This window comes from Pipistrellus hanaki, assembly GCF_964339955.1.
Source record: "Pipistrellus hanaki genome assembly, chromosome: 14".
Classification (NCBI taxonomy): Eukaryota; Metazoa; Chordata; class Mammalia; order Chiroptera; family Vespertilionidae; genus Pipistrellus; species Pipistrellus hanaki.
The window spans coordinates 47,250,733-47,278,465 of NC_140516.1; the positions used below are offsets into that span (position 1 = coordinate 47,250,733).

Below are 27,733 nucleotides of genomic sequence, written 5' to 3' on the forward strand. Positions count from 1 at the left end.
AACTTAATGTCTTTTAAATTTTCTTATGCTACTTTATGTCTTAAAGTTACTTTAAGGTAATTATTTTCATGATTTTGTTTTCTAGGTTAACAGAACCTTCTGGATATTTAACAGATGGTCCAATTAACTATAAGTATAAAACTAAATGTACATGGCTAATTGAAGGCTAGTAAGTATGCAGTTTGGGTATACTTATTTTATTCTAAAACGATAAAGAAGATGTCATATCAATGTTAAAGCAGTAAAGTATAACGACTTTATAATAGTAGAGGTTATTTAATTGCTTATTATTAAATAAACAGTACTAGTATTCACGACATTTTTATGGCTTTACAACTTTTAGATATCACATTTAATATAAGTTACAATACCTATCACTTGTGATAATAGTTTAATTTTTACATGTATTTTATTTTTCAAATATGTATTTTATTGATGTCAGAGAAAAAGGTAGAGGAAGAGAGAGATAGAAACATCAATGATGAGAGAATCACTGATTGGCTGCCTCTGGCACGTCCCCCACTGGGAGCTGAGCTCCCAACCCGGGCATGCACCCTCACTGGCAATCAGACCATGACCTCTTGGTTCATAGGTCAATGTTCAGCTGTTGAGCCACATCTGTCAGGCTAATTTTTACATAATTTTATTTTTGATATTTGTTAGTGTGTCATTTTAAAGCAAGTAGGCAATTTTTGGCTTATTTTAGACATCTTGTTGTAGAATTTGAAGATTCCATAGAAAGTAAAAATATTCCATGCCAAATTATACCATTGATTTATATTAATGAGCATGTTCGTTCTGAGGGTGTTAAAAATAGGACGTTTTATAGAAAAGAGTGAATTTTGCTTTCAGAGGTATTTTTCAGTAGTTAGGGCATTAGACTGAATTTATCTATTTAAACATTATGAATGAATGGATCATAAATGAATCAATATGAATTGTTTGAACAATATTACGATTTTTAAAGAGTACCTTTGGAAAATTGGCAGTTTTGGGGTATACTTATAGAGTTTTTCAGAACCTGAAAGTTATTAATTACCTGTGCACCTATGGTCTCATTTTGTTTCCTTGTTAGTAGTATTTCATATTGAGATCTTTCAGTTAAAATTTGAAGACCTTATTAGGGCCTCTGGTTAGGGTTTGTGTAGAAATCACAATAGTTGCTTCTTGAGTGTTGAATTTTAAAATTGAACTTTATTCAAGAACAAGGTGCATAAAACAAAATGCACGTATATTAAGTATACAGTTCAATAGGTTTCAGTAATGCATGCAATCTATTTAATCTCCACAGAGATTGAACATTCCCTGTGGACTGAATCTTTAGAAAATGATGATACATACACATGGCCTGGTAGTGGATTTTGAAGTTATATGTCTTTTTTATAGTTTAAATGTGACTGCTTCTCAGTCTTTCACAGTGACTCAAAATTTAGAGCAAAATTAAGGATTTATAACAAAATTATCTGTACTAGGTGACTTAAGGATTTATAGCAAAATTATCTGTAAATGGACTCTGCTTTGCATATTATTCATTCATTCTAAAATATTTTGTTTCCTTTTAGTCCAAATGCAGTGTTAAGATTAAGATTCAATCATTTTGCTACAGAATGTAGCTGGGATCACATGTATGTTTATGATGGAGATTCTATATATGCACCTTTAATAGCTGTACTTAGGTGAGTATTTATGTTTAATTGATGAACTTACAGCTTTAGGAAAATAACTACATAATTTATTAATTTTTAAAGATATACTGATCTGTAGTCCAAAATAAATTTGCAGAGATATTGACCATCAACTTAGGTGTATATACAATAATGTTGGTATTGATATAGTAGAGATAAATGAGTTTTATATCAGAAATGTAGATTTCTGAATGAATGTCCTTTGTTTTTTGCTGTATATAGTGTATTCTTTTAAAGTGATTTGATGATGTTTTCAGAACTATTTGAATAAATTAACATGAGTTCTAGCTGACAAATAAATAGATATGGGGATATATATATATATATATATATATATATATATATATAGTTGGCTTTTTATTTTGGCAAAATGATACAATTTGCAATTTTTATAAAAAGGTTAAATTATGCTTTATGTAATCCTATCTAATAAAAGAGTAATATGCAAATTGACCATCACTCTAGCACACAAGATCGCTTCCCCCATGTGGACACAAGATGGCCGCCACAAGATGGCCAGCCGGGAAGGGCTATTGGGAGGGACCAGGCCTGCAGGGGAGGGCAGTTGTGGGCGATTAGGCCTGCAGGGGAGGGTTGTTAGGGGTGACCAGGCCTGCATGGGAGGGCAGTTAGGGGTGACCAGACTGGCAGGGGAGCAGTTAGGCATCAATCACGCTGGCAGGGGAGTGGTTAGGAGGTAATCAGGCTGGCAGGCAGAAGCAGTTAGGGGCAGGCATACGAGTAGTTGGGAGCCAGCAGTACTGGATTGTGAGAGGGATGATCGGGCCTAAACAGGAAATCGAACATCCCTCGAGGGATCCCAGATTGGAGAGGGTGCAGGCTGGGCTGAGGGACATCTCTTCCCCGCCCCCCCCCCCCCCCCCCCCCCGCATGAATTTTATGCCCTGGGCCTCTAGTGGTTTAATAAAGAAGGTGTGTCCATCAGTTCTCAGATTGGGGAATTTTGGTTGCTTCAAAATACTTTATTAGTAGTCAGGTAGTCAGGTTTAATTTTAAAACCACATCATTTTCAATATAATTTTTAAAATCTTTATGTTTGAATGTACAAATTATAAAATGTTTATTATTAGTAGGAAATATTAGGCATAGGAAAAATTATGAGCATGTAATGTAGATTTTGTATAAAGTAAGTTAATGAATGTGATTGTTGACCAGAGTTACTCATTATTTTTTACTTTTGTTATTTACATAGTATCTTTTATGTGTTCAGTCATTGTTAAAAATTTAAACATAGATAAGTTTATTCCCTATAAAAAATTTCATTTTCTTTTGTTGCCAGTATTCGGTTTATCAGGAATGTGAACTATAATCTTTTTGGACCATTTCAGAGTGACTCCTTGGGAGCTTAGACCCAGCTGTGTGATATCATTATTACTCAAAACACTTGTAGAACTTAATCTCTGAAATGTTTGAAAATTATATGAAGAGTAGCCACGGCTAGTCCTTCATCTAAGGGCAGGAGATAGAAAACGGAGGAGTGCCTCCCGAATAATCACACTGTACGATAATTCATTGTGACAATTAGATGAGGTCCTGGGTTCATATATTTTATTTTTTCCCCCCAGCAATTTAGATGTCATTCTGCTGCCATTACTCTATTGTATGACATTGTTGACTGACCATCATTTAGATGTGTGCCTTTTCATTTGTTTTCCCAGTAGTTGTAATGACTTTGCATTAATTAACAGTGGCCCTTTAGCACTCTTACCTACCCTTTCTTGACACTGAAGGAAACTTTTGTCAGATAATTAGCAGATGCAATTTAGTATATGACCTTGAAGATGGAACCAGTGACTCCTCATTAGCGAATGTTCCTGTTAGGTGTCCGGAAGGAGAGGAAAACATCCTGCTTATTGAAAAGCACTGTAGTGGGCAGCTTAAATGTCACGTAATCTGCCCTGGCCAGGGTGCCTGGGTTGGCTCTTCGTCCAATACACCAAAAGGTGGCTGGTTTGATTCCTGTCAGGGCACTTACATAGTTTCCAGGTTTCAGGTTTGATCCCCAGGGTGGGGAGGGGGCACGTGTGAGAGACAATTGGTTCCTGTTTCTCTCTCTCCCTTCCTTTCTCTGAAATCAATTTAAAAATTTAAATGTCATGTAATCCTCACAAGGACCTTGTGGAAGAATTACTGTTATCCCCATTCCAGAGTTGAGAAAATTGAGACTCGGAGAAATTAAGTTTTACATATAATTAGATAGTAGTGTCAGGATTAGGACTTGAAAGTTTAGTGACTTAAAATCTAAATTGTATGTTGCTAAGAATTCAGAATCTAATTGTCCAAATTATTCCAGTTGCATAAGTATTTCCTATGTGACAGATATTTGATAACCCGCTCAGTTCCAGAGGCTGTCATAAGCCTGGAGGATGTGAGAGATAAGATAGAGAGGGTTGCAGAGACTTAGACACCAACCATCTGGATTTAGGCCTAACTTCATCAGTTGAGTGCACAGCCCTCCATAAAACTGCCCTTCGCTCAGACACCAGCTGCAAGTTCAGGAGCCTCCCCAGATCACTTATACTACAAGTTTAGGGGTGCCCACCCCCTGTAAGTTCAGTAATTCGCTGGAATGACTCAGGAAAGCACTGTACATATCATCATAGTTTTATCATGAAGGATAAACATCACAACCAGCCAATGAGGCGACCCATAGGGAGAGTCTGGGAGGATCACAAACAAACCATCTGTGCCCTCGGGAGGGTCACCCTCCCAGCTCACTCTTGTGTCTCCATTCAGCAGGCTCCCCTCAGCTACAGGTGTCAGCTTTCACTGGGTTTTCGTTATACAGGCCTGATTGATTGAACCATCAGCCACAAGGCCCAGCTCACTCGCTAGCTCCTGCCCTCTCTCTGGAAGTCAGATTGATTTCTGTGGCTCAAGACTGGACCCTTTGAATCACATGGTTGGTCTTTCTGGTGTGTCCAGCTTCCATCCTGAGTCTTTTCATTACCGTAAACCAACAGGGCCTACTGAGAGTAACAGACACGCCTGTCCCTTGGGCAATGCTAAGGATTTGGGGATATATCACTACACAGCAGTTAGCCATGGTGGCAACATGTAAATAGAGCACTCAGCACATTAAATGTTGCGATCAGATTTTGAAAAGAGCACCCTATGATTTCAGAAGAAGTAGCTAATTCTTCATGAATTTCATCATGAGTAGAATGATAGGCAAAGAAGGAGGACCAGGCTGGATGTCATTTTGATAGAGAAAAACATGCACAAAGGCACAGACACAGTAAAGTACATTATAGTTTGGGATATTAGATAGTAGTAAGTGGTTTTGAGTCACTTGAAGATAATGTGAAGGATAATTAGGAGCCAGATTGCCCACCAACAGTAGTCAGCAACGTCTACTGAATACTCATTATGTGACAGGCGGTGTGCAGGAGTGCTTCATATACATTAACTCACTAAGTCCTCACAGTGGCCTGATACTGGGTATTGTTATTGCTATTTTATAAACAAAGTATCCAGGCACAGAGAGAATCTGTGAGTGACCCAAACTTGCCTCTCTGATAAGTGATGGAGTCAGAATATGAGGTCAGGTTTTGTAATCCCTCAATCACTGCACTATTGCTGGTATATCACACTAAAGACATTGGACTTTGTAGGCAAGACTTTTTAGATTTTTGAGAATGGATTGGATTGAAGTCTTTAAAAATATTTTTATTATTTCAGAGAGGGAGAGGGAGAGAGAGATAGAAACTTCAGTGTTGTGAGAGAATCATTGATTGGCTGCCACCTGCATGTCTCACAACATGAGTCTGCAACCCAGGCATGTGCCTTGACCGGAAATCGAGCCATGGCTTCCTGGTTCATAGTTCAACACTCAACAACTGAGTCATGCCAGGTGGGCAGCTTTTTTTAAAATTGTGTGCTGGACAGTGATGTGCTGGGCATCATGTTTGTAAAGTCATATGCAGCAATAACTTGAGACCTGAAAGATGCTATAGTCCTAGAGAGGGTGCCTGAGGATGCTGGCAATCCGCAGTCAGCTGAATCCCAATTCACATCCAAACTGCAGGGTGGTCCCCTGGAGGCCCTGTCTTTGATTGGTTCACTTTTATTTCTCCTCTTTGGGGGTCTCTGGTCAAAGAGCGGGCCCTGGCTTCCACTTTTTGTTTTCCTAGCTCTGTATCTCAACCTAGATTCTCAGCTCCTCAGCCCTTACTTCCAACTTGGAAATCAGCAGTGCCTACGAGGAGAAATGGCTCCACTGCCTTCGCTCACCCTCTTCTTAGTTCCCCAGTGCATGCAGGCAGGTTTGTTTGTTTTTATGTGATTTGTCATTTTTCTAGCTGACGTCAGTGGCGGGGCTGGCTGCTCCAAACTGCTTATGCTGTACAAGAGGTGGAAGCCTTCATTTATTTAATGCTTTGAAAACACAAACAACCAACCAAGCAAATAAATCTGTTCTTTTTATCGTTTCAGAGAGATTAACTATTTTTATTGTAAAGGCTTGGGAGTATTATTTTTAGCAGTGTGCTCATTTTGATATCTCACGGTGACAATGAAAAAATATATGTGCAACTAAGACTGGTGTTACAGCCTTTGAATTCTATAGACAATCTCCCTTTAAAAATCTTTTGTTCTTCTCAAACATAAGTTAGTAGATGTAATAATTATTATTAAAACATCAAGAGTGGATTACTCTTTGTTTGCTTTTGGGACTGCATTTGCCAAATACATTGTTTGACTGTAATATTTTATTTCGTTCTGCCAGCTTTGAGGTAATCAGTTCCTGGGGTGCCCAATGCTAGCTCAGAGTCCTGTAAAGGGCTGGCCCTGTGGTGGGGGTAATTAGGTAGCAGCTTCTTTTCTCTAGATTGTGTGTTTCCACAGACTTAGAGGAGGAGTGGATGTAAGTAAGTGAAGACCCGGGATTTTCTGCAGGAACAAATTGGCTTAAAAAAGAAGTACCAGTTATCAACTTTATTTCTTTTCTTTTTTTTTTTTTAAATATATTTTATTGATTTTTCACAGAGAGGAAGAGAGAAGGATAGAGAGTTAGAAACATCGATGAGAGAGAATCATCGATTAGCTGCCTCTTGCACACCTCCTACTGGGGATGTGCCCGCAACCAAGGTACATGCCCTCAACCGGAATCGAACCCGGGACCTTTCAGTCCGCAGACCAACGCGCTATCCACTGAGCCAAACCGGTCCCGGCTCAACTTTATTTCTTACTTTTGCACCTTTATGTCCCCCACCAGTTTGTTTTCTTTTGTGTGCATATGACCTTAAGTGAGTAATAGTATATTTGCAGTAGTTCTGTATTAATATAATTGATATGAGCATGCAACATTTTGAAGAAATATAAAAAGTATATGTTCTTAGATGACCTAAAATACCTGGACTAGGATATTGGAAGCGGACAACTTTAACGAGGATGTCATTGCAGTCTCTTAGCTCCTGTGTGGTGTTCCTTCTAGCTTCACCAGATTTTTTTTTTTTTTTTTGGTATTTTTATAAAACTTTATTTGAATTTAACAGGGGACACACATAGAAGCAAGATCTCAACAGGGGGAAATAAATGCTCCCAAGAGCATGACAGTTGTCAGGTTCTTTTGTGCACTTGAATTTAGGGAGGGCGTGTGAGGAAGATTACAGAAAGTGGGAGAAATCAAGGCAGGGATCGTTATCAAAAACAGCGGTCGCCAGCCTTTCAGCCCTCACGGACCACCAGTGGTCTGGGGACCACTGGTTGGTGGCCGTTGACCTAAAAAACATCACAAGGAGTAACGTTAAAAAAGACTGGGTAAGGGGGGAACGGAGTAGAGTTTCAGGAGTAGAGTTTCAGTTATTGTGTCAGGAGTAGAGTTTATGTTTGGGATGATGGAGACGGCTAGTGGAGGTGGCCGCACAACATTTTCACCATAATTTTTCGCCAGGAGGAGAAAGCAAAGCCACAGGTCACTTAGAGTACGAAGGACCACCTTAGAGCGTTAGGACAGGATGGGGAGAGGACAAAGGGAGGATGGGCCTTACAGTGCACAGGGCTGGAAGAAATCGGGGTGGGGTGGCCGGAGAGTGGGTGTGAGCGGGCTGGCTGCGGGACAGCCGATGGGGTGAGAGCCATTTTAACTTCATCCTCCTAGTCTGCCCATTCTCATAGCGATTCTGAGTGACCCCGACAAAGATATTGTTGAGTGCGTTTTATGTGATTAACCGTCAGCTGTGTACTAATGCACACAATGTTGAACTTCTGTCCCTTGCAGTGGTTTGATAGTCCCTGAGATCCGGGGAAATGAGAGTGTGCCTGAAGTCGTTACAACGTCCGGCTACGCACTGTTACATTTCTTTAGTGATGCTGCATACAACCTCACCGGCTTCAACATTTTCTATTCGTAAGTAATCTTTCTGAAATTTCATATTGTAAGGGATTTTATGATTTGACTTCAAAGAGTTTACTATTTGCTTTTGCAGATATATATGAGGAGTGGCTAGTGTGTGACATTTCAACACCATTAAGTGACATCAGATATTAATAACTTGCCTCAACATCCTATCTGAGCTCACATCAGGATCAATCCTAAGTCTCGGGACATTGTTAGCACGCTAAGTTTGGTTGGAAATTAATTATGAAATTAAAATTGGTAAACGATGAAGTGAACAAATACTAACTAGGGTAACAGGAGCTCCTCTGCCCTCCTGGCCTCCAGGTTGGGGGAGGGAGGGCCTGTGTTTATAGCCTCTGAATCCAGACCAGACTGGATGCTCCGTGTACTCTATGTTCTGTATTTCTCGTCCCAACAATTCTGACCGATGGGGATTTCCCCCATTTTACACAGGGAGGAATTGAGGCTTTCAGAGAGAAGGTGAGCACCTACATTACTGTCTCCTCGGAAAGAAAATTATGTTTATTGAGCATCTACTATGTGGGTGACATTATATCCATTTTTAAAAAATCTTGGAGTCTAAGGGTGAAGGGAAGTAGCCAGAGACACTTTCGGATGCCGTTACTGGAACAGCACAGAGGAACTCCGAACATTTTCTCCCCTTTTCTTTACAAGTGTAGAGAATGATATATATATATATTTTAAATATATTTTATTGATTTTTTACAGAGAGGAAGGGAGAGGGATAGAAAGTCAGAAACATCGATGAGAGAAAAACATCGATCAGCTGCCTCTTGCACACCCCCTACCGGGGATGTGCCTGCAAACAGAGTACATGCCCTTGACCGGAATCGAACCCGGGTCCCTTGAGTCTGCAGGCCAACGCTCTATCCACTGAGCCAAACCATTTTCGGCGATATTGTGTGTGTTTTTTTAATAATTGTAGAGAATTTTTCACCAGGAATAAAAAATTCTAAATATCTTGAATCGGCCATTTATTATAGAGTTGATTTGTCTCAGGTATGTATGCAAGGAAGAAAAAATACTCAATAGACTCTATTAATCAGCGAAAGAGCCTTAAAATAATGTTTGACAAGCATCTCATTTCTGTATAACAGCATATAGAGATGGTAGCATGCTATTCAAATATTATACAACTAAGTTATATCTTGGTTTCTTATGTAGCTTCAGGTATTCATGAATTTAATTTCCCCCTGCAAATTATATATTCAAAACATCTGCCGACTTAAGTCTTTATGGAGCATTGCGTGTGGAACTACATGTGTCTGCAGATGTTGCTGGTGTAGCCCTCGGGAGTTTGACGTCTCGGTGGCCATGCAAACTCACTGGATGAGCTAAGGCCAGTTGCAAATAAATGTAACTGATTTGCATCAGGGGGTCACAGGGTACAGAATAAAAAGTTGACGTCACATTGTGAAATTGTGCTACATATGTAAGAGGACCTACAGTTACAAAGCTTAAAAAAGATTGACAGGATTCCTTTTTCAGTTTTCTTGAATTTGAACGTATATGGATTCCGTTTTACAGAATCAACTCTTGTCCCAACAATTGCTCCGGCCACGGGAAGTGCACGGCGAGCGCCTCTGCGCCCAGCCAGGTGTACTGCGAGTGCGACAAGTACTGGAAGGGCGAGGCCTGCGACATCCCCTACTGCAGGGCCAACTGCGGCAGCCCGGACCGCGGGCACTGCGACCTCACGGGCGAGAAGCTGTGTGTCTGCAACGACAGCTGGCAAGGTGAGCGAGCCTGTGCTGCGTCCTGAGCTCGGAAACGGGTTCCTGTGTCTGAGGGACTCATGCCGATCTACACTCGTCTGTGCAGGGGTCTTCAAACTACGGCCCGCGGGCCACATGCGGCCCGCAGAGGAGTCTGATGCTGCCCGCCAGGTTTTTTGGGCAGTGAGCGCAGCCGAGGTGTTACAGTAGGAATTAGTAGTTCATATAGTCCGGCCCTCCAGCTCTCTGAGGGACCGTGATCTGGCCCCCACTTTAAAAAGTTTGAGGACCCCTGCGCTATAGTGTGCAACACCCCAATCTTATTTCTGTTTTGCTTTTTGAATGTTCAGTTAACAATCAACTCAGTTGGCTTCTTCAAAACAGTATTGGTATAGATGTTGTCTATATGCTGTTTTGAGGACCAAGGGACGTCATATATGAAGCGCTTTTTAAATTGTAGGCGTGTGACCATTAGGATATTCTGTCATTTTTTGTTGACTGAATTTAACGTGTGCTGCATTCACATTTGATTTGTGATGTCCTAGCAGTCGATGCCTATAATAAACTTATTTCTTAGGAAATACTGCCCTCCTGTGGCTATTTTAAAAACTCAGCATATTTAAAAAGTAGATGGTAAGTGTAAAAGGAGACATGTAATACTGTAAACAGTAAAGAATTTAAATAAAATAAAACAAAAATAAAGAGTGTTTCAGCTGCTTATTGCAAAAGATTCCTAAGGAAACATTTCTAAATAATTTTTATAAGTGTCTATCATTAAAGATTACTTTTGGGCTCCATAAATTTTGTCATTATGGAATTAAGTGAAGAGATAGGCCTGTTATCCATATTCTTATCAATCTGTGGCTTACAGTGTGCTATTTTTTTTTTTTCATATTGAGAAGTTGCTTTGTGCGAACATACTAATCCTGTTGATAGAGGGAACTTTGACTCAGGAAATACATATTAGGAAGTGACATGCTCACCTGTTGTTATAATTTGGTCGCAGTAATAAGCAGTAGTTGCTATCAGACCTATCTAAGGAATAACCAGAGGCACTGTGGCTCCCATAGTTGTATTCATCATTCTTGAAATACATTTTAAAAACTGGTTACTGAGTATGCAGAGTACTGCAATGAATTATTAGGCTCTGTATAAATTACGCCCATCTTAAACTCATGTTATCTCATTAAAAACAATCAGCTACTCCAAGCACACAAAATGCCAGTGATTACTTAGTGAATTGAATTTGATTGCCTAGTATGATTATGACGGATACAAATTTCTTAATGTTCTTTAATTATAAGGCCGTGTCTTTTATTAAGTGGCTATTTTAATAATTTGTGACCTTTCTTCTCCTAAAACGTGCCTGGAGGCTATCTTTTCCTTTTCATTTCAGTCTTGAAACTACAATAATGTTATTTTCTACAGAGAGAATGGCGTATCAAGAATATATTTAAATTAAGACTTGAGAAGTACAGGTATAGCTTGCACATGCGGTGTTTTACAAACTGCCTTTAGTCTTCATTTTACTTCAGCAGTCTGGGGACACAAGGGGACACTTACTTAGTACTGTTCTCTGTGGACATGTCTGTCCTTTTTGTTCTTTAGTTTTATTAATCCTTTTTTGAAATGCTTTATTATTTTTTTTGGGGGGTTTTGTCCTATAGATCTGGTTCAGAATATTATTTTTTGTTTTCCTGGCTTTGGTATATTGGCCTTTCTCATTTTATATTCTCCTCAGTATTGCCTCAAATCATAAACATTTCCGATTCTTGTGTGTTTATAAGCAAATGGAAGTTGGGATGCAAAAACAGAGTGATAATAGGGATAGTTTTATAGAGAGACACGTGTTGTTTATAATCGTCAAGTATTGTAGAAATCAAACACCATCTGTCCTGTTATGATCCTTACCGACCACAGTCTTGGCCTCTGAGCTGAGGTGGGTGTTGGGGGGGGGGGGGCGGTTGATGAAAGGGAGATTGTGCTTCTTTCCAGACAGGCCGAGTGCAGACCGGTCCTCTGAGCTGCAGACCCGGCCCCTGCATCTGTGTTTAAGGAAGTTGGGATTATGACCAAAGTCATTAGTGGGAAAAGGAGGTTTTTGTTTCAGAGATGGAAAATGTGGAGCAATCACCGAGGGAAAAAAGGAGATTTGTTTCCAGGACATCTGGGGAGTGACCACAGAACCAGAGATATTAGAAAATGAGGGCTAGGGAGGCAAGCTGCTGAGATGCAGGGCCTGGCAGTTTTCTGTAATGTGCTACTTAAAACCGGATTCTTTGGGTTAAAAAAAATAACTGATTGTTGCTACTGCCATTATATGTTAACCTTTTATGTTGGTTCATTTTAGTGGTTCTGTGCTGATGTACAAAACACAGTGTTGTGTCCTGGAAATTGAGATTTTTTTTGTTTTTGCGAACAGAGGAAAAGCCTCGCTTGCTGTCGAGTCGTGAGTTCCCTCCCTAACATTTCTGTTTGCCTGTCCCACTGGTCTTCAGTCTCGTTTTCTCAGATTGGTTTTACTCTGAACCCCTGCTAAGACTGCTGCTCAGCCAACACTCCACTTCCCCCTGAACTTTCTCATCTAACTCTTTCTTCCTGAACTATCTGGTGTCACTTTAAAAAATTTAAAAAAATATATATTTTATTGATTTTCTTTAGAGAGGAAGGAAGAGGGATAGAGAGCTAGAAATATCGATGAGAGAGAAACATCGACCAGCTGCCTCCTGCACACCCCCCGCCGGGGATTTGCCCACAACCAAGGTACATGCCCTTGACCGGAATCGAACCTGGGACTCTTCAGTCCGCAGACCGACGCTCCATCCACTGAGCCAAACCGGTTTTGGCTCTGCTGTCACCCTTTTACCATGTGAAGCATTTCCCCAGATCACACAGAAGTCTATAGTAAGGATAGAAGCACCATTAGAGTCAATTGTACCCCTTTGCCTGTAGAAAGCACTTACAAAACCCTAAGACGAAAGCACCAGAGAAAAGCACACACGTTCTTATCTGATGTTTACTTTTGTCATACACGTAGACCTGGCCATGATCTATGCATATTAAAGAGATTACTTAAAGGACAGGGACCTGTGTGGACCCATCTGCTTCTGTGACATTTTTCACATAATAAAGATTGTAAACATCTCAATAAGTCAAAGGAGGGAGAAAGGCAACTTTGGGAAGCCTTTATGTTCATATGTGCAGAATACACACAAAGCAGACTCCAGGGTATGGAGTCCCCCTGCACTTCCCAGTCTCCTCCACATCACTGTGGCTGCGGGTTTCTCTCTTTTACAGGCCTAAAAGGATCTGAATCACGTTTTGACTAAAACCAGCAGAAACACTTCTGTCTTATTTGAGCAGAAATGTGACTAGCTCCCAGCATTCATCCTTCCCCTCTTTCTAATAATAGCCCTCAGCCAGCGTGTTTGGCTCAGCACATGGCCTCCCAGCTACAAACCACATTTCCCAGCCTCCCTTGCAGCCAGTGCGGCTGTTGTACACGGTGTAGGTGAGTAGGACTTGCGTGGAAGTGCTGTGTGGGAGTTTCAGACCATGGGGACCTTCCCGCTGGCTGTTAAATGGCAGTAACTAACCAGGGGCCCTTGCTCACTTGCCTCTAGAATGTGTCATGAGAGAGAAATTAACTTTTAGCTTAGATAAGCAACTTATTTAAAAAAAATATTTTTATTGATTTCAGGGAGGACAGGAGAGGGAGAGAGATGGAAACATCAATGATGAGAATCAATGATAAGCTGCCTCCTGCACACCCCTACTGGGGATCAAGCCTATAACCGGGCATGTGCCCTGACTGGGGATTAAGCTGTGACATCCCGGTTCATAGGTTGATGCTCAACCACTGAGCCATACCGGCCGGGCTAAGCAACTTATTTTCGATTTCTGAATCTGCACCCTCACTCATATGCAGGATATCAAGTGGCTCACCAGGAGGATGGAAGGCTAGAGGGGCAGGCACGGGAGAAACAGTTCTAAGGTGTCACGTGGGAAGATTGGAAATCCTGCCTGTTGCATCTGCTGGGCTAACCCTAGGTTGTCTTACCTGTGCTGCGGATGCAGAAATAGAGAAACTAACTTTTCTGGTCTGTGTAGTGGGCAGGGATCCTGTTTCTGAAACCAAATTCACTCAGTGAGAGGTTTTCCCAGACAAATGATTGGAATCCTCTGGACAAATACATTTTCATAAAATGTTTAAAGTATAGATCATCATCATAATTGACAAGGAATGGGCTCAGTGGTTCTCTCTCGTCTACTTGGAAAAACTTAGCAACCTGAAACCTATGGTGAGATTAGACAGGCTGAAAGGCACAAACTAGCTGTCTTCCAGGGTGATTTTTCTTATCCATTACAACAAACTCTCCCCGATTCTATACAGGCACAAAACAGGTCACATCCTCTCTCTCCAGGAGAGTCACTAACCATTGGAAGATGCCCCATTCCTTTCCTGTTCCTATGTCCTGCTCACTGCTATCGTTCAGTCCTTTTTACTGTCTCTAGAATGTTCTTTATGTTTCCACTACTCCTTTTCAACCCAGCCAGCTCCGACACAGTTCTCGTATAAAGACTGGTGTTTCCAGCCGTTAAATTATGTCACGTGATTTGATAGTTTTGTGTGGTACGTCTGAGTCTTCATCCAAAGTCACGCTTTATTTGGACTTATTTCAGTTTCCTGCATGTTCTCCATCCCTCACTATTTCAATGCCATTCTCATTTCTGAACTTCCTCCTGGAATAGCCTCACCCCATTACCATTCTAAGACCAGGTTAGGCCCCCCTGCTACATGCTTTCATGAGCCCCGAATTAATTTATAGCATCTGTCACGTTTAGGTTTGTGCGATCCTTTGATTATCTTTCCTCCTGGCACATGAACTCCATGAGTTAAGAATGATTATGTTTTGATCACCTTTGTGTCCTCAGCACTTTCTGTAGTCCCTGACATATAATCAATTTTTTCCTTTTTTGATTGAATGAATGAGAGATGTGTTAGATTGCTAGTGCCGTTCAGGATAGATGTTTTAGAGGACTAGTACTCCAATAAATTATGTCATTTGCTTGACCCAGAAAACAATTTTAAATATTGAGAGAAATTACAGGATTTGAGCATCTGGTTCTTGGGTCTTTGTCTTGTTTGTTGTAATCCTTTGGTTTTAAATTTTAACACTTGCCATTGGGTGGCAGTATTGGCTACCAGACCACACTTCAGCTCCATGGCATTATTCAAGTTGTAAAAACGTGGTAATTTTGTTTGTTTTAGGAAAAAAGAAACTCAAACTCACGAATATTTTTAATCCTAAAGAAATCTTTTCTGGGTTAGTCATGTAACATATTAGGACATAGTTAGTTACTTTTGGATAACATATAAGAACTCTGGGCCCCAACCCAATTCACATCTAGATTCCTTTCTTTGAGAAGTTTACCTAATTCCCGAATACTTACAGCCACTGGTTTTGTTGCTTCTGACTTAGATAAGCAGGACAAGCAAATCCTACTCTCAATCCTAGCTAACTTTGTCATTTTAAGCTAGTCAGAAGCAAAGTCTGCCGAACTTTGTTTTAAGCCTTCCGCAGTTGATAAATAAGTTGAACTTTGCTGATAGAAGGGCAGCTTCTTTTCATCCTATAATAGTACTAGGGGCCCCGGTGCATGAAATTCACGCACTCGGTGGAGGGGGGTGGGGGAGGAGAATGTCCCTCAGCCTGGCTTGCACCCTCTCACAGTCCGGGAGCCTCAGGGAGTGGGCCTAAGCTGTCAGTCAGACATCCTTAGCCCTGCTGCAGAGGCGGGAGAGGCTCCTGCCACCACCGCTGCACTCCCCAGCCTGTGAGCCCGGCTTCTGGCTGAATGATGCTTCCCCTGTGGGAGCGCACTGACCACCAGGGGGCAGTTCCTGCATTGAACATCTGCCCCCTGGTGGCCAGTGCGTGTCATAGTGACCTGTTGTTCTGCCGTTCGGTCGATTTGCATATTAGCCTTTGATTATATAGGGTAATTAACCTAAACTGTAAGAACCAAGTATTCTTGGGACATACCAAATCTAATATTTACCACTCACACAGTTTATTGTTCTTTAAAATTAAAATGTTGTCAAAGCAGATGTGGACATTTAAAACACACTAACATTGATTCCTGGCCTTTGGAGATTGGCTTTATGGCCTGAAGAATGTTTAGAATGGAGCCTGCAACAAAACAAAATTTCTCTAATGATGTTAGATGATAGGACTCTTGTATTGATCCTATTTTGCCTGTTATTGGAGCACTTCAGATTCAGTACAAATATTAAATCATAAGACTATTTCTGCAGTGTTACAGGCAAGTTACATATTACTTCTCTTAAAATCTCCTTTCTCAGCGTATTTCTCCCCCTGTTAGTGGTCCAATTTCTGTTTAGGAAATTGCCTTTCACTTGTTGAGAGTAGTCTTGATGGGATGAGATATCCAGATACCTGTCTATTCTAAGCTCGATTTTTCAGCTTCTTTTTAAAATTCTCTGAATTTCTTTATATGTTTTTCAATAAAGTCCTGTATTTCCTAGTCAAAATTAGTTTCTGTGGCTTAAAACCAAGAAATCTAACTGATATCCTAATCCCAGGGACATAGTTAGAGGGTGTATATAGAGAAAAAAAATATATATATATACATATATATATTTTTTTCTCTTCTGTTGTTAGAGTTATTTAAAGTGACAGAAGTGTATCTAAAGTGTAGTTATTTACAGAAATATGGCTTAACAATCTGCATTTGATATAGTTCAAAGTTAGCAGTATTAATGTATATATAACTGAGAACTGCAAAAAGAAGATACATAAAATTAGGCCTTTTACATACATGCCTTAATAGAAAAGAAATATATATATATATTTTCACGATGGCATAGATTAAATATGAATTTGAAGGTCTGAGCCAAAACTGTCGAAAAGAAGTCTAACATTCTGGAGTAAGATTTTTCTCCCAGAACATCCTTGTTTTGACTGGATCACATTTTGGTTTCTTTCCCTGCTTTCAATGATGTAAGGAAACTCCACTCAGACTCTTTTTTTGCTTTCAGAAATCAAAGCCTACTATTAAAATATTAATCAGTAAATATTTATCTCATTGTTGGAGGAGACAAAATTTTACTGCTGGGTTTTCCATTCTGCATCTTTGTTCTTAGTTACAGTTTTTCTAGTAATATTAGACATCAGTATACTCATCTGTTCATAAATGTGGGGCACCTTAGGGGAGTCACTATTTCACTCATTTGAAATCATCACATATTTATCCTTCTTTATGGAAACAAAGTTATTTTCTAAGTTAAATTTGTGTAGAATAAATACAATTTTTGTACTGATTTCCATTATAAAATCAACGATAGATTCCTTTAGAGAAACTTTTTCTATTGTAAAACAATTAGAGTTTGTAATTATAATTTGGGGGAGGAAGAAAGAATGTAATTCAGTAGTTCTGGAATTGCTTTGGAAAACCTTTCTAACTTTGTAGTACTTTCTTTATTCTAGGTTTTATCTTTGGCAATTATTTGCCAATTGGATTTACTTGTGGTTATAGGACTGATTTTTTTTTTTTCTTGAAATGTCAATTTTTTGGGGGGGACATGTATATTTACAGTATCTGTTAAGATTAGTCTTTATTAACCTATTTTGTCTATAGAATTAATTATACTTTTTATAATTGTGTACAAAATGAAAGGATTTACTTAATAACAATTAAGTTACTATTATGAAGCTTTTGTTATAGTATTAGATATTAAGTAGAATCTCATTTTATCATAACAGAATCCTGTATTCTTCTAGGAGTGATCTCCATGATTACACTTAAGCTTGGAGTTCACTCCTCCAGAGTTTCACAGCTAAAAAGTAGGAAATCTAGGTTTGCTTCCTGCTCATGCTCCTAATCTTTTATAGCTCTAAGGTTATATTCATTCATTCATTCATTCATTCAGTAGCATACACTGAGGCCCGTCATGTAGGGTTGAAGGCTATATGAAGGCTTTTTAATTTTAAGTCTGATGGGAAATTATGGAAAGATTTCGAACAGGGAAATGATAGGAGTGCATTAATAATTCTGGTTGTTCCGGTTGCCTTGTGGAGCAAGAATGGAATAAAGAGACCCGGGTGGAGACTGTTGTAATAGTCCAGGTCAGAGTGGCCGGTGGCTTGGGGTGGGGTTAGTTGTAAAGGAAAAGATCAATGGCTGGTGTCTAGTAGAGGCAATAGATTGTAAAGATATTTAAAATGTGAGGTAGGGATACTCAGACAGTCAGAATGGGTGCTGGCCTTGGGCCTGGAGCAGGGGCCTGGGTGAGCCGCGCTGGCTACTAGTTGTCCATTGTGGGGACGTCTGTGGTCTGCCATCTCCGGAGGGACAGGGCAGCAGGGAAGGGAAGGCAGCACCCACTCACTGCAGCATTTCCGTGTTTGAACAGTCAGAAAGGTTGTATCCCTGCATACCTCAGGCCAGGATTTATTGCTGGTTTGGGTTTGGGTGTGGGAGGAAGAGAGAACCCAAGAATAGAATCATAGTCTTTGCCCTGAGCAACTGGGCGAAGGAAGTGCCATTTACCGAGATGATAAACACCATTGAAGGAGCAGATTTGGGAGAGAAACGCCAAGATTTTAGTTTTGGGCGTGTTAAGTTTGAGATGATCATTAGATACCCAAGTGGAAATGCCATGAAGGTAGTTTGACTTCACGTCTGGAATTTAAGCGAGAGTGTGGGTCTGGAGATACAAAGTTCAGAGTGATCCGTGCATAATTCTACATTCTCTCCCCACGAGATCTGTCTCTGCAGCCTGTCACTGATGCCTGAAGTCACAGCATTAGAAATTCATTTATGCTGTTTGGATTATTAAACTACACATAACCCGTGGAAAAGGTGGCACATTAAATCTTTATGAAAACCCACTGTGACGGGAATCATTTTGTGACATTCTTTTCGAGACAGCCGAGGTCCGCCTACCGCGGGGAGATTCCTGTGCTGATGGGTGGCAGTGGTGTAGGGGCCATGCAGAGAGGTTGCCTCAGTAGGCTTCCCAGGACATGCTAATAAAAAGGGAGTCCTGAGTCCGGCCTGTGTTGCTCAGTGTTTGAGCATCTACCTATGAACCTGGATGTCACAGTTGGATTCCCCGTCAGGGCATATTGCCCAGCTTGCAGGCTGGATCTCCTGTAGGGGGCAGGCAGGAGGCAGCCAGTCAATGATTCTCTGTCACCATTGATATTTTTCTCTCTCTCTCTCTCTCCCCCTCTAGCTTTTTCTCTGAATAAATGAAAATACATATTTTTTAAGAAAGGAAGTCTCAGATAGCTTTAAATGTAGATTTCAATGTTGGATTTTTAATGAATGGCGAAGGCTTTGTGCTTATAAAGTGTTCTTTATATTCATTTGTGTTTTAAATTAATATTCAGCTTGTAAATTTACATTTTAAATCATTTGTCAAATCGAATGCAGAAAGCTACAAATTAAAACATTCAATCTTCCTTTAAACTTTTAAGTTCTGTTCATAAAACTTCCGTTCTGTTTATAAGCTTATGAGAGTAAAAGACAATCTGTAGAGTTTGGCTGTAGACTATTTCTTCTAATAATCTCTGGAAGTTACACAAGTGTGGTAGCAACAAAGATATAAGAAGAATATTGACTGCTGTTTTCTTTTGTGTAGAAAAATGAGTCATTTTAGATTACAGAGTAAGTTTTAAAAAATTTCTATAATTCTGTTTTCTGTATTAAATCATATTTAGTTTAGTTTACATAAATTAGTTATTACATGTTAGTTTCCAATAACTTAGACAACTTACCATTTGGAGGTTATAGTTCTGAAATTGGTTTCACTGGGCCAAAATCAGGGTTTTGTCAGGGCCACCCTGACCCCCTCCATCTCTCCCCCCTTCCCCCATTCTTGGAAAGAACCTGCACCCTGGACACCCCCAGCTGCTAGAGCTGCGGTCTCCCAGCCTCCTTTCCCCTTCCTCCCTCCCTCTTCAAAACCAGCCGCACAGAGTCCTGCATCAGCGTCCATAGCTTTTTCTTCTTCTTTGGTCACATCTCCCTCTCTTTGTAGGACACCTGTGTTTACGTAGATAATCCGGCAGAAACTGTCAAGCTCAGGATCCTTAATCACATCTGCAAAGCCCCTTTGCCAGATAAGGTAACACCCCCAGGTTCCAGAGATTAGGACCCTGCTATCTTTGGGGGCCAGTACTCAGCTCCCCACAGCCTTGCTCTGAAATATTTTGCTGTAGTGAAGATTTCATAAAGATTACTGATTTCAATACATCCCTAACTCTCTTGAGAATTTTACATGCCGGTAATCCCTGTCACACTCTGTCAAGAAATACCCTGGTGTGGTATTTGACTGCATCTGACTATGCTTTCAGATGGTAACAGTTTTTAACTTTCTATTTAGGAAGGATTTCAAATTTATAGAAAAATTTAAAGAATAACAATAACATCGAATATTCAAATGTCCTTTAACCAGTTCACCTGCTATTAATATTTTACCCTATTTGCTTACTATTCCTGACTTACATGATTTAAAATAAACCATATTTCCTTTTTAAGAAAATAAAATGCAACAGTGTGGTTACTGCAGGGGGTAACTGGGGGAGGGAGGTAGAGGAGGATATAGTGGGTATAAATGGTGATGGATGGAGACTTGACTAGGTGTGGTGGACACACAATACAGTGTTCAGATGATACGTGGTAGAATTGTACGTTGAAACCTATATAATTTTGTTAACCAGTGTCACCCCAATAAATCTAATGAAGAGGAAAATAAGAAAACAAAACTTATACCAGTACATTGTATTAGTTATATATATTGTCCATGTGCTCTCATTTCTCTTCAGTGAAAGTAGCGGTTGGCAAATGCTTCTGTAAAGGGCCATATAGTAAATATTTTTTGGCTGCGTGGACTGTATGATCTCCATTGCAGCTACTTAACCCTGCTGGTGTAGTGCAAAAGCAGCCATAGACAGTTCTCCAATGAATGAGCATACTGGGTTCTAATTAAATTTTATCTAGAATAACAGGGTTTGCCTGGATTTTGCTCATGGCTATTATTTGCCACCCCAAGTTAAACGAGTTCTAAGTGATTCAGAATTATAATTAAAAAGGTTTTTTGTTTTGTTTTGTTTTTTAATAAGTGTGTTCCTTTAATTTTTTCTATTGCCATAGAATGGGTCAGAGACTTTTCATTCAAAAATAATACATTTTTAAATACCTGAATTAAAGGATTGTGCCATTATCAAAGAGATCTAGGGTGTACTTAGTTATCCTGTCCTAATTAAAATAAATTTGTTATACATAATATTTTTCCTGTTTGAGGATAATAAGCCCTTCCTACTGATAACAATTTTGGTTAATCTTAATGCTAAGAAAAAAAATGTAATTTTTATTTTTATATTAGTTTAGTGGTTTATACTTTGTAAATGCTTTCATCTCCACTGTCTTTAAAAAAACTAAATATTTATAATCACCCTTAGGGGCTAGATTGTTATTTCTGTTTTATCCATGAAGATTTGACGATGGGAGAGGAAACAGCCTTGCTCAGTTACTTGTGTAGTAAGTGATAGAACAAGCATTATTTCAGCGATTCTTTCAGGTTTTGTGATATTTATTTGAACTTGTGTAAGTCTGATTGAGTATGATTTAGCTCCCCGTAGGCATTACATTTCATGTTAGAATTTTCCCCATAAGTTGTAGTTTAGATGATTTATTGTGTACATTTGTTAATATGATGAGCATTGAATTAACTAATTCTCTTCATCCGTATATCCCGGTTTTATAACCTAAGTTCTTTGTTTAACGCATTGTGTCGTTTGATTTTTTAAATAGGTCCTGATTGTTCTTTGAATGTTCCTTCCACCGAGTCCTACTGGGTTCTGCCCAATGTCAAACCCTTCAGTCCTTCCGTAGGCCGGGCTTCCCATAAAGCAGTCTTACACGGGAAGTTCATGTGGGTGATTGGTGGATACAGTTTTAACTACAGTTCTTACCAAATGGTTCTGAAGTAAGTATGTTTTCCAGATTTTCACAATCTATTATTTAAGCTGATTTATTATATATATTTTTTTGGTAATAGGACTATCCTAAATGCCTATTTTATTGCTGTCAAAATTTATGAATATTTTTGTATCTATCTGTTACATGGAACTTGATTTCAGAATCTCTGAATTCAATATATCGATATCTATCATTAAATATTTGTCATTATACATATAGGTTTGATTTGTATAGATATTTCATTACCTCTCTACAGTGCTTTTAATAAATTCTGAGTAAGAAAATATTAATTAAAGAAAGGGGAGGCCGGGCTTGTATCAGATATTATGAATCCTGCCACATAATATTGCTTTCAGAATGAAGTGTAATTGCTTATATCAAAATACTTTCATTCTGACCTGTAAATTAATTTCCCTGAACTTTGTAACTTTGAAATGATTTTACAAGCTTCTGTTGGGAGTGAGTGCCAGTATTGTAAAACAGACCCTTCACTTGCTGATGTCTCCATGGAGATTATTCTTTGCGTGATTGGATGATGCTGAGGCCACATGGATAGCAGCTTACCTGATTTCTTTTCAGCTGGTGATTGTACTTTATGAACATTCAATAATAGAACAAAAGAGCAAAAAGAATAATAATTTGATTATCAGTGTTGTTTTCAGGAGTGATACTCATAATATGTACCAACTGCAATTTGGCATCAACCAATGAGAACTGACCCTGGACAATATATCATAATGGTCTGTACCCAATAGGTTGCCGGATGCAGCAGAGAAATAGACCAGACACCCAGTAAAACTTGAATTTCAGATAAACAATGAATGCTTTTTCAGTATAAGTAGACCCTTGCAATATTCTTTTTTGACTTTGTCCCAATAGTGTATGAGGTCTACCTATACTAAAAAATTATTTCTTGTTTATATAAAATTCAGATTTAATTGGGCATCCTGAATTGTATTTGGTAGTCCTACCCACTAACAATATTAGTCCTATTAATATTGGGTATTTTAAAACTCTACTGCTCATAAGAGGAGATTGCTTTAAAACTATGATTGAATATGACTCTAATTAAAGTATAAAATAAATAGTTTCTGTAGGGAGAGAGAAAGTTTTAGGTACATATTTAAGTAGACAATTAGAATTCTATCACACAGTATAAAATGGGTAAAATATGGTAGAAAGAATTGAAAGAGAGCTGGTGGGATTAAAATGAATTGCTAAGATAGGAAAAGACCTGAAGAAATGAGTTTTAAATGTGGAAACTAAAAGGAAATTAACTATGATTAATGAAAATGAAAAGCCTGTGAAAATAAAGTAAAATGGTTTTTGCATTTTTAATGAGCTGTAAGAAAGAACAAAGAAGAATACAAAAGACCAATGTGGTCCACAGAGCCCAAGATATTTACTGTCTGGCCCTTTGCGGTAACGTGGTGGAAAGCAGTGTGTTAGGTGCAGATGGTGGTAGTAGGTAGATATAGCTGAGGAAGTCTGTGAAAGTCATGTTCTGATTGATTCTACCGTGTTTCCCCGAAAGTAAGACATCCTCCGAAAATAAGACCTACTTACAGGTTTCCTTCTGAGTGAAATATAAGGCATCCCCCAGAAAATAAGGCCCCCGTAGGCTAAACATGAGAGATTTGGTCCACTGATTCTGAAAGAAATGGAGTCAGAAACATTGATGAGAGAGAAACATCGATCAGTTGCCTCTTGCACACCCCCTACCGGGGATGTGCCCACAACCAAGGTACATGCCTTTACCGGAATCGAACCCAGGACCTTTCAGTCCGCAGACCCACGCTTTACCACTGAGCCAAACCGGTTTCGGCACTTCTATGAAATTTATTATTATTATTATTATTATTATTGTTATTATTTCATTGAATTTATTGGGGTTACATTGGTTAATAAAATTAATATAGGTTTCAAGTGTATAAACCTACGACACATCTGCACATTGTCTAGTCTCCTCCCGTCACCATGTATCATCTCCCTCTTCCACCTGCCTCCACCCCCTTCCCTCTGGAAATCACCATTAGTTGGCTGTCTGTTCCATGAGGGTTTTTTTGGTTTAATCCCTTCACGTATTTCACCCACCTCACCAATACCTCTCCCTTCTGAGAGCTGCCAGTCTGTTCTCTGTCTTATTTATTTTTTTAAATGCAGACCAGCTCACTATTGTTTAGGTTAAGCAATTGGCTGAAATTATTAAAACAATTGAACCAATCCATTCCAGTAATAAGTAGTCAAGTTAATATATACTATACATTTAGGTAATTGAGTCCTAATTTAAAGTAGGTAGATCTTTATGAAAAATATCAAATATGGTACATGATATGAGCTTGTTCTAATTGTTTTGAATTTAATGAATACTTGAATACAGATGAAGAAAACATATGCAGATTAAAAAACCAAACAGGAATCTTAGATTGTGAAGTTATTTCTTTTCTTGGTTCCAGTTACAACTTAGAAAACAGTATTTGGAATGTGGGAACTCTGTCCAGGGGCCCGCTCCAGAGGTATGGGCACTCTCTGGCTTTGTATCAGGTAAGGATCTTGCTTTTTAAATTAAAAAAAAAATTTTTTTGAGTTCACCTTGGTGGGAAAAATACGGATCTCAGATTTATTTCAAACACTTAATGAGAACAATAGATCATATAGATCACAATAACTTGAGATGTCACAGACTCATGCACTATTTTAGTAAAAAAAATAAAAAATAGATTTTTTTAGTATGATTCGCCATTGCACAAGAGAAGAAACAAAGATTGAATTTTTGTCCTTGGCTTGATTCCTAGCCATCAGGTCAGTCACTTTTTAATTGTGGTAAAATTAAAATTTACCTTTTTAACCATTTTTAATTAGAGTTCAGTGATTAAGAAGGTACATTCAAATTGTTGTGCAACCATCACCACCATTATCTCCAGACTTTATTTTGTCTTAAGGCTGAAACCTTATACCCATTAAACAACAATACCCCTCCTCCTCTAGACCATGATTACCATCATTCCACTTTCTGTCCGTGAATTGGACTACTCTGGGGGCTTCACACACCGCATTTGTTCTTCAATGACTGGCTTATTTCACCTAGGATAATGTTCCCAAGGTTTATCCATATTGTAGCAGGTGTCAGAGTTTCATTCTTTTTTAAGCCCGAGTAACAATCCCTTGTATGTACATACCACATTTTGTTTATTTACCTGTCGATAAACTACTGGCTTGCCTTTACCTTTTTGGCTATCTTGAATAATGCCGCTATGAACATAGGTGTACAAATATCTGGCTCCTGTCCCTGCTTTCAATTTTTGGGATAGAAATTGCTGGATTATATGATAATTCTATTTTTATTTTCGGAGTCATTTCCATATTGTTTTCTGCAGCTGCTGCACCATTTTACATTCCCACAAGCACCTCATAAGGATTTCAGTTCCTCCATGTCCTTGTCTACACTTGTTAGTTTTTGGAACAGTTTTATTGAGATATAATTGACATACCATATAATTCACTGATTCTAAATGGGTGTAATTGAATGGTTTTCAGTGTATTCAGAGTTGTGCAACTATCTCTTGCAGATTTGTGCCAAATTGTTGTGCCAAATTGCAGACTTGTGCAGTCAAGTTTAGGACATTTTTATCACCTCACAAAGAAACCCTGTATCTTTTACCTATCACCCCAAACCTCCTCATCCTTAAACCATCATGAATCTACTTCCTATCTGTGTTGATTTGTCTACTCTGGACATTTCATATAAATGAGATTGTGTACTCTGTGGCTTTTGGCTTGCATATTATAGCATGTGTCAGTACTTCATTTTTATCTCCAAATAATATTCTATTGTATGGACATATACTACATTTTGTTTATCATTTCATCAATATATGGACATTTGGGTTATTTTCACCTTTTAGCTCTTATGGAACAATGCTGGGTGAACATTTATGTATATGGTTTTGTGAGGATTCATGCTTTCATTTCTCGAGTATATATTTAGTATTGGAATTGTGGATCCAATGGTAACTTTATATTTAGTTTTTGTATAAATTGCCATGGTTTTCCAAACTGGCTATACCATTTTACATTCCCTCCAGCCAGGTATGGAAATTCTAATTTCTACAGATCCTCACCAGCTCTCATTAGTACCTGTCTTTTTTATTATAGCCATCCTATTGAGTGAGAAGTGATAGCTCATGTATTTTATGCATTCCCTGTTGATGAATGATGTTGAGCATCATTTATGTTTACTGTCTGTCTGTATTTTCTTTGGAGAAATGTCTATTGAAGCCCTTTGCCCATTATTAAATTGGGTTATCTGTCTTTTTATTATTGAGATGTAAAGAGTTCTTTATGTATTTTAGATACAAGTCCCCTATGATTTGCAAATATTTTCTCCCATTCTGAGAGCTTTCACTGTCTTGATGATGTTGTTTGAAGCACAAAAGTTATTTTTTATTTTTTAATTTTGATGAAATCCAATTTATCTTTTCTCCCTTTTGTTGATTATGGTGTCATACCTAAAAATCTAAGATCATGAAGATTTATTCCATGTTTTCTTTTAAGAGTTTTATGGTTTGGCTCTTACAGTTAGGTCTTTGATTAATTTTGAGTTAAATTTTGTATATGGCGTACAGTAAGGGTTTAAGTTCATTCTTTTGCCTGTCACTATTCAGAATTCTCTTAGCACCATTTTTTGAAGAGACTATTCTTTCTCCATGGACTGTCTGGGCACTCTTGTCAAATATCAGTTGGCTATATATGTTTGGTATTTCTGGACTCTCAGTTCCATTGATTTATCTATCTGTCTTTATGCCCGTAGCCCATCATCTTGGTTACTTTTGCTTTGTAGTAAGTTTTACATAGAGAAGTATGAGCCCTCCAATCTTATTTCATTTTTTTCACGATTGTTTGGATATTCTGAGTGCCTTGTAATTTCATGTGAATTTTGGAATCAACTTGTCAATCTCTACAGAGAAGTCACTGATAAAAATTGCATTGAATCTGTTGTTCAGTTTGGAGAGTATTCCTTTCTTAACAGTAGTCTTTTGACCCATGAACATGGGATGCCTTTTCATTTATTTAGAAATTATAAGATTGCTTTCAACAAGGTTTTGTTGCTTCCAGAGCAAGTTTGGAATTTCTTTTGTCAGATTTATTCCCAAGTATTTTATTTTTTGATGTTTTTGTAAAAGGAATCAGTGCCTTCTTTTATCCTCGGTGGGAATGCATAATATGTGCTCAGGGTGTTTAGGTTTACTTTTATTTCTAGATTGTTGCCTGCAAATGTATAGAAATATAATTGATTTTTGTATATTGACCTTGTATTCTGCAATGTGGTTGGACTTATTAGCTCGAATTGTGTTTTTTTTGGAGGATTTCTTAGTATTGTCTATATAAGATCATATCTTCTATGAATAACAACATTTTACTTCTTTTTCAATCTGGGTGTCTTAATTCAGTTTTTTTGGCCAATTTGTTCAGACTAAGTCCTCAAGTACAGTGTGGAATATAAGTGGGGAAAGTGGGCATCTTGGTCTTTTCCCTGGCCTGAGTGGGAAAGTGTCTGCTCTTTCATCATTCAGTATAATATTAGCTGTGTGTTTTTCTTGGATGATCTTTATTAGGTTGAAGAAATTCCTTTCTATTCCTAGGTTGTTGAAATAGTAATGATTTGTATTATTTATGCATCATTCATTTTAGACCTATGTGATTAAAGTTCTTTGTATAATTTATAAGTGCTATAAAGCATCTGCCCATGGCCATGGGAAATGGTAATAAAAATGTACTCCATGCAATCCACAGATGTGGTGTACCTTTCTCTGAACTGCGCTTGATGAAAGCAGCGAATGATCCAGAACAGCACAGAGTAGTGTATATGGATGGCAACATTCCAGTGTGACAGCTAGCAACTCAACAACTAGGAAAATTAAAAATATGGTTAATTGCCT

At 38.7% G+C, this 27,733-nt stretch overlaps 1 protein-coding gene across 1 annotated transcript in view; it reads left to right on the plus strand.

Moving 5' to 3' along the window:
* The window catches only part of ATRNL1 (attractin like 1), a 408,799-nt gene that overhangs the window by 17,704 nt on the left and 363,362 nt on the right, over positions 1-27,733 (plus strand). Inside the window, exons 2-7 of the mRNA XM_084903569.1 lie at positions 86-169; positions 1,563-1,676; positions 7,927-8,055; positions 9,595-9,803; positions 21,627-21,801; positions 24,251-24,338. Of these exons, the coding sequence (XP_084759695.1) occupies positions 86-169; positions 1,563-1,676; positions 7,927-8,055; positions 9,595-9,803; positions 21,627-21,801; positions 24,251-24,338 (799 nt within the window). The remainder of the gene's footprint in view (positions 1-85; positions 170-1,562; positions 1,677-7,926; positions 8,056-9,594; positions 9,804-21,626; positions 21,802-24,250; positions 24,339-27,733) is intronic.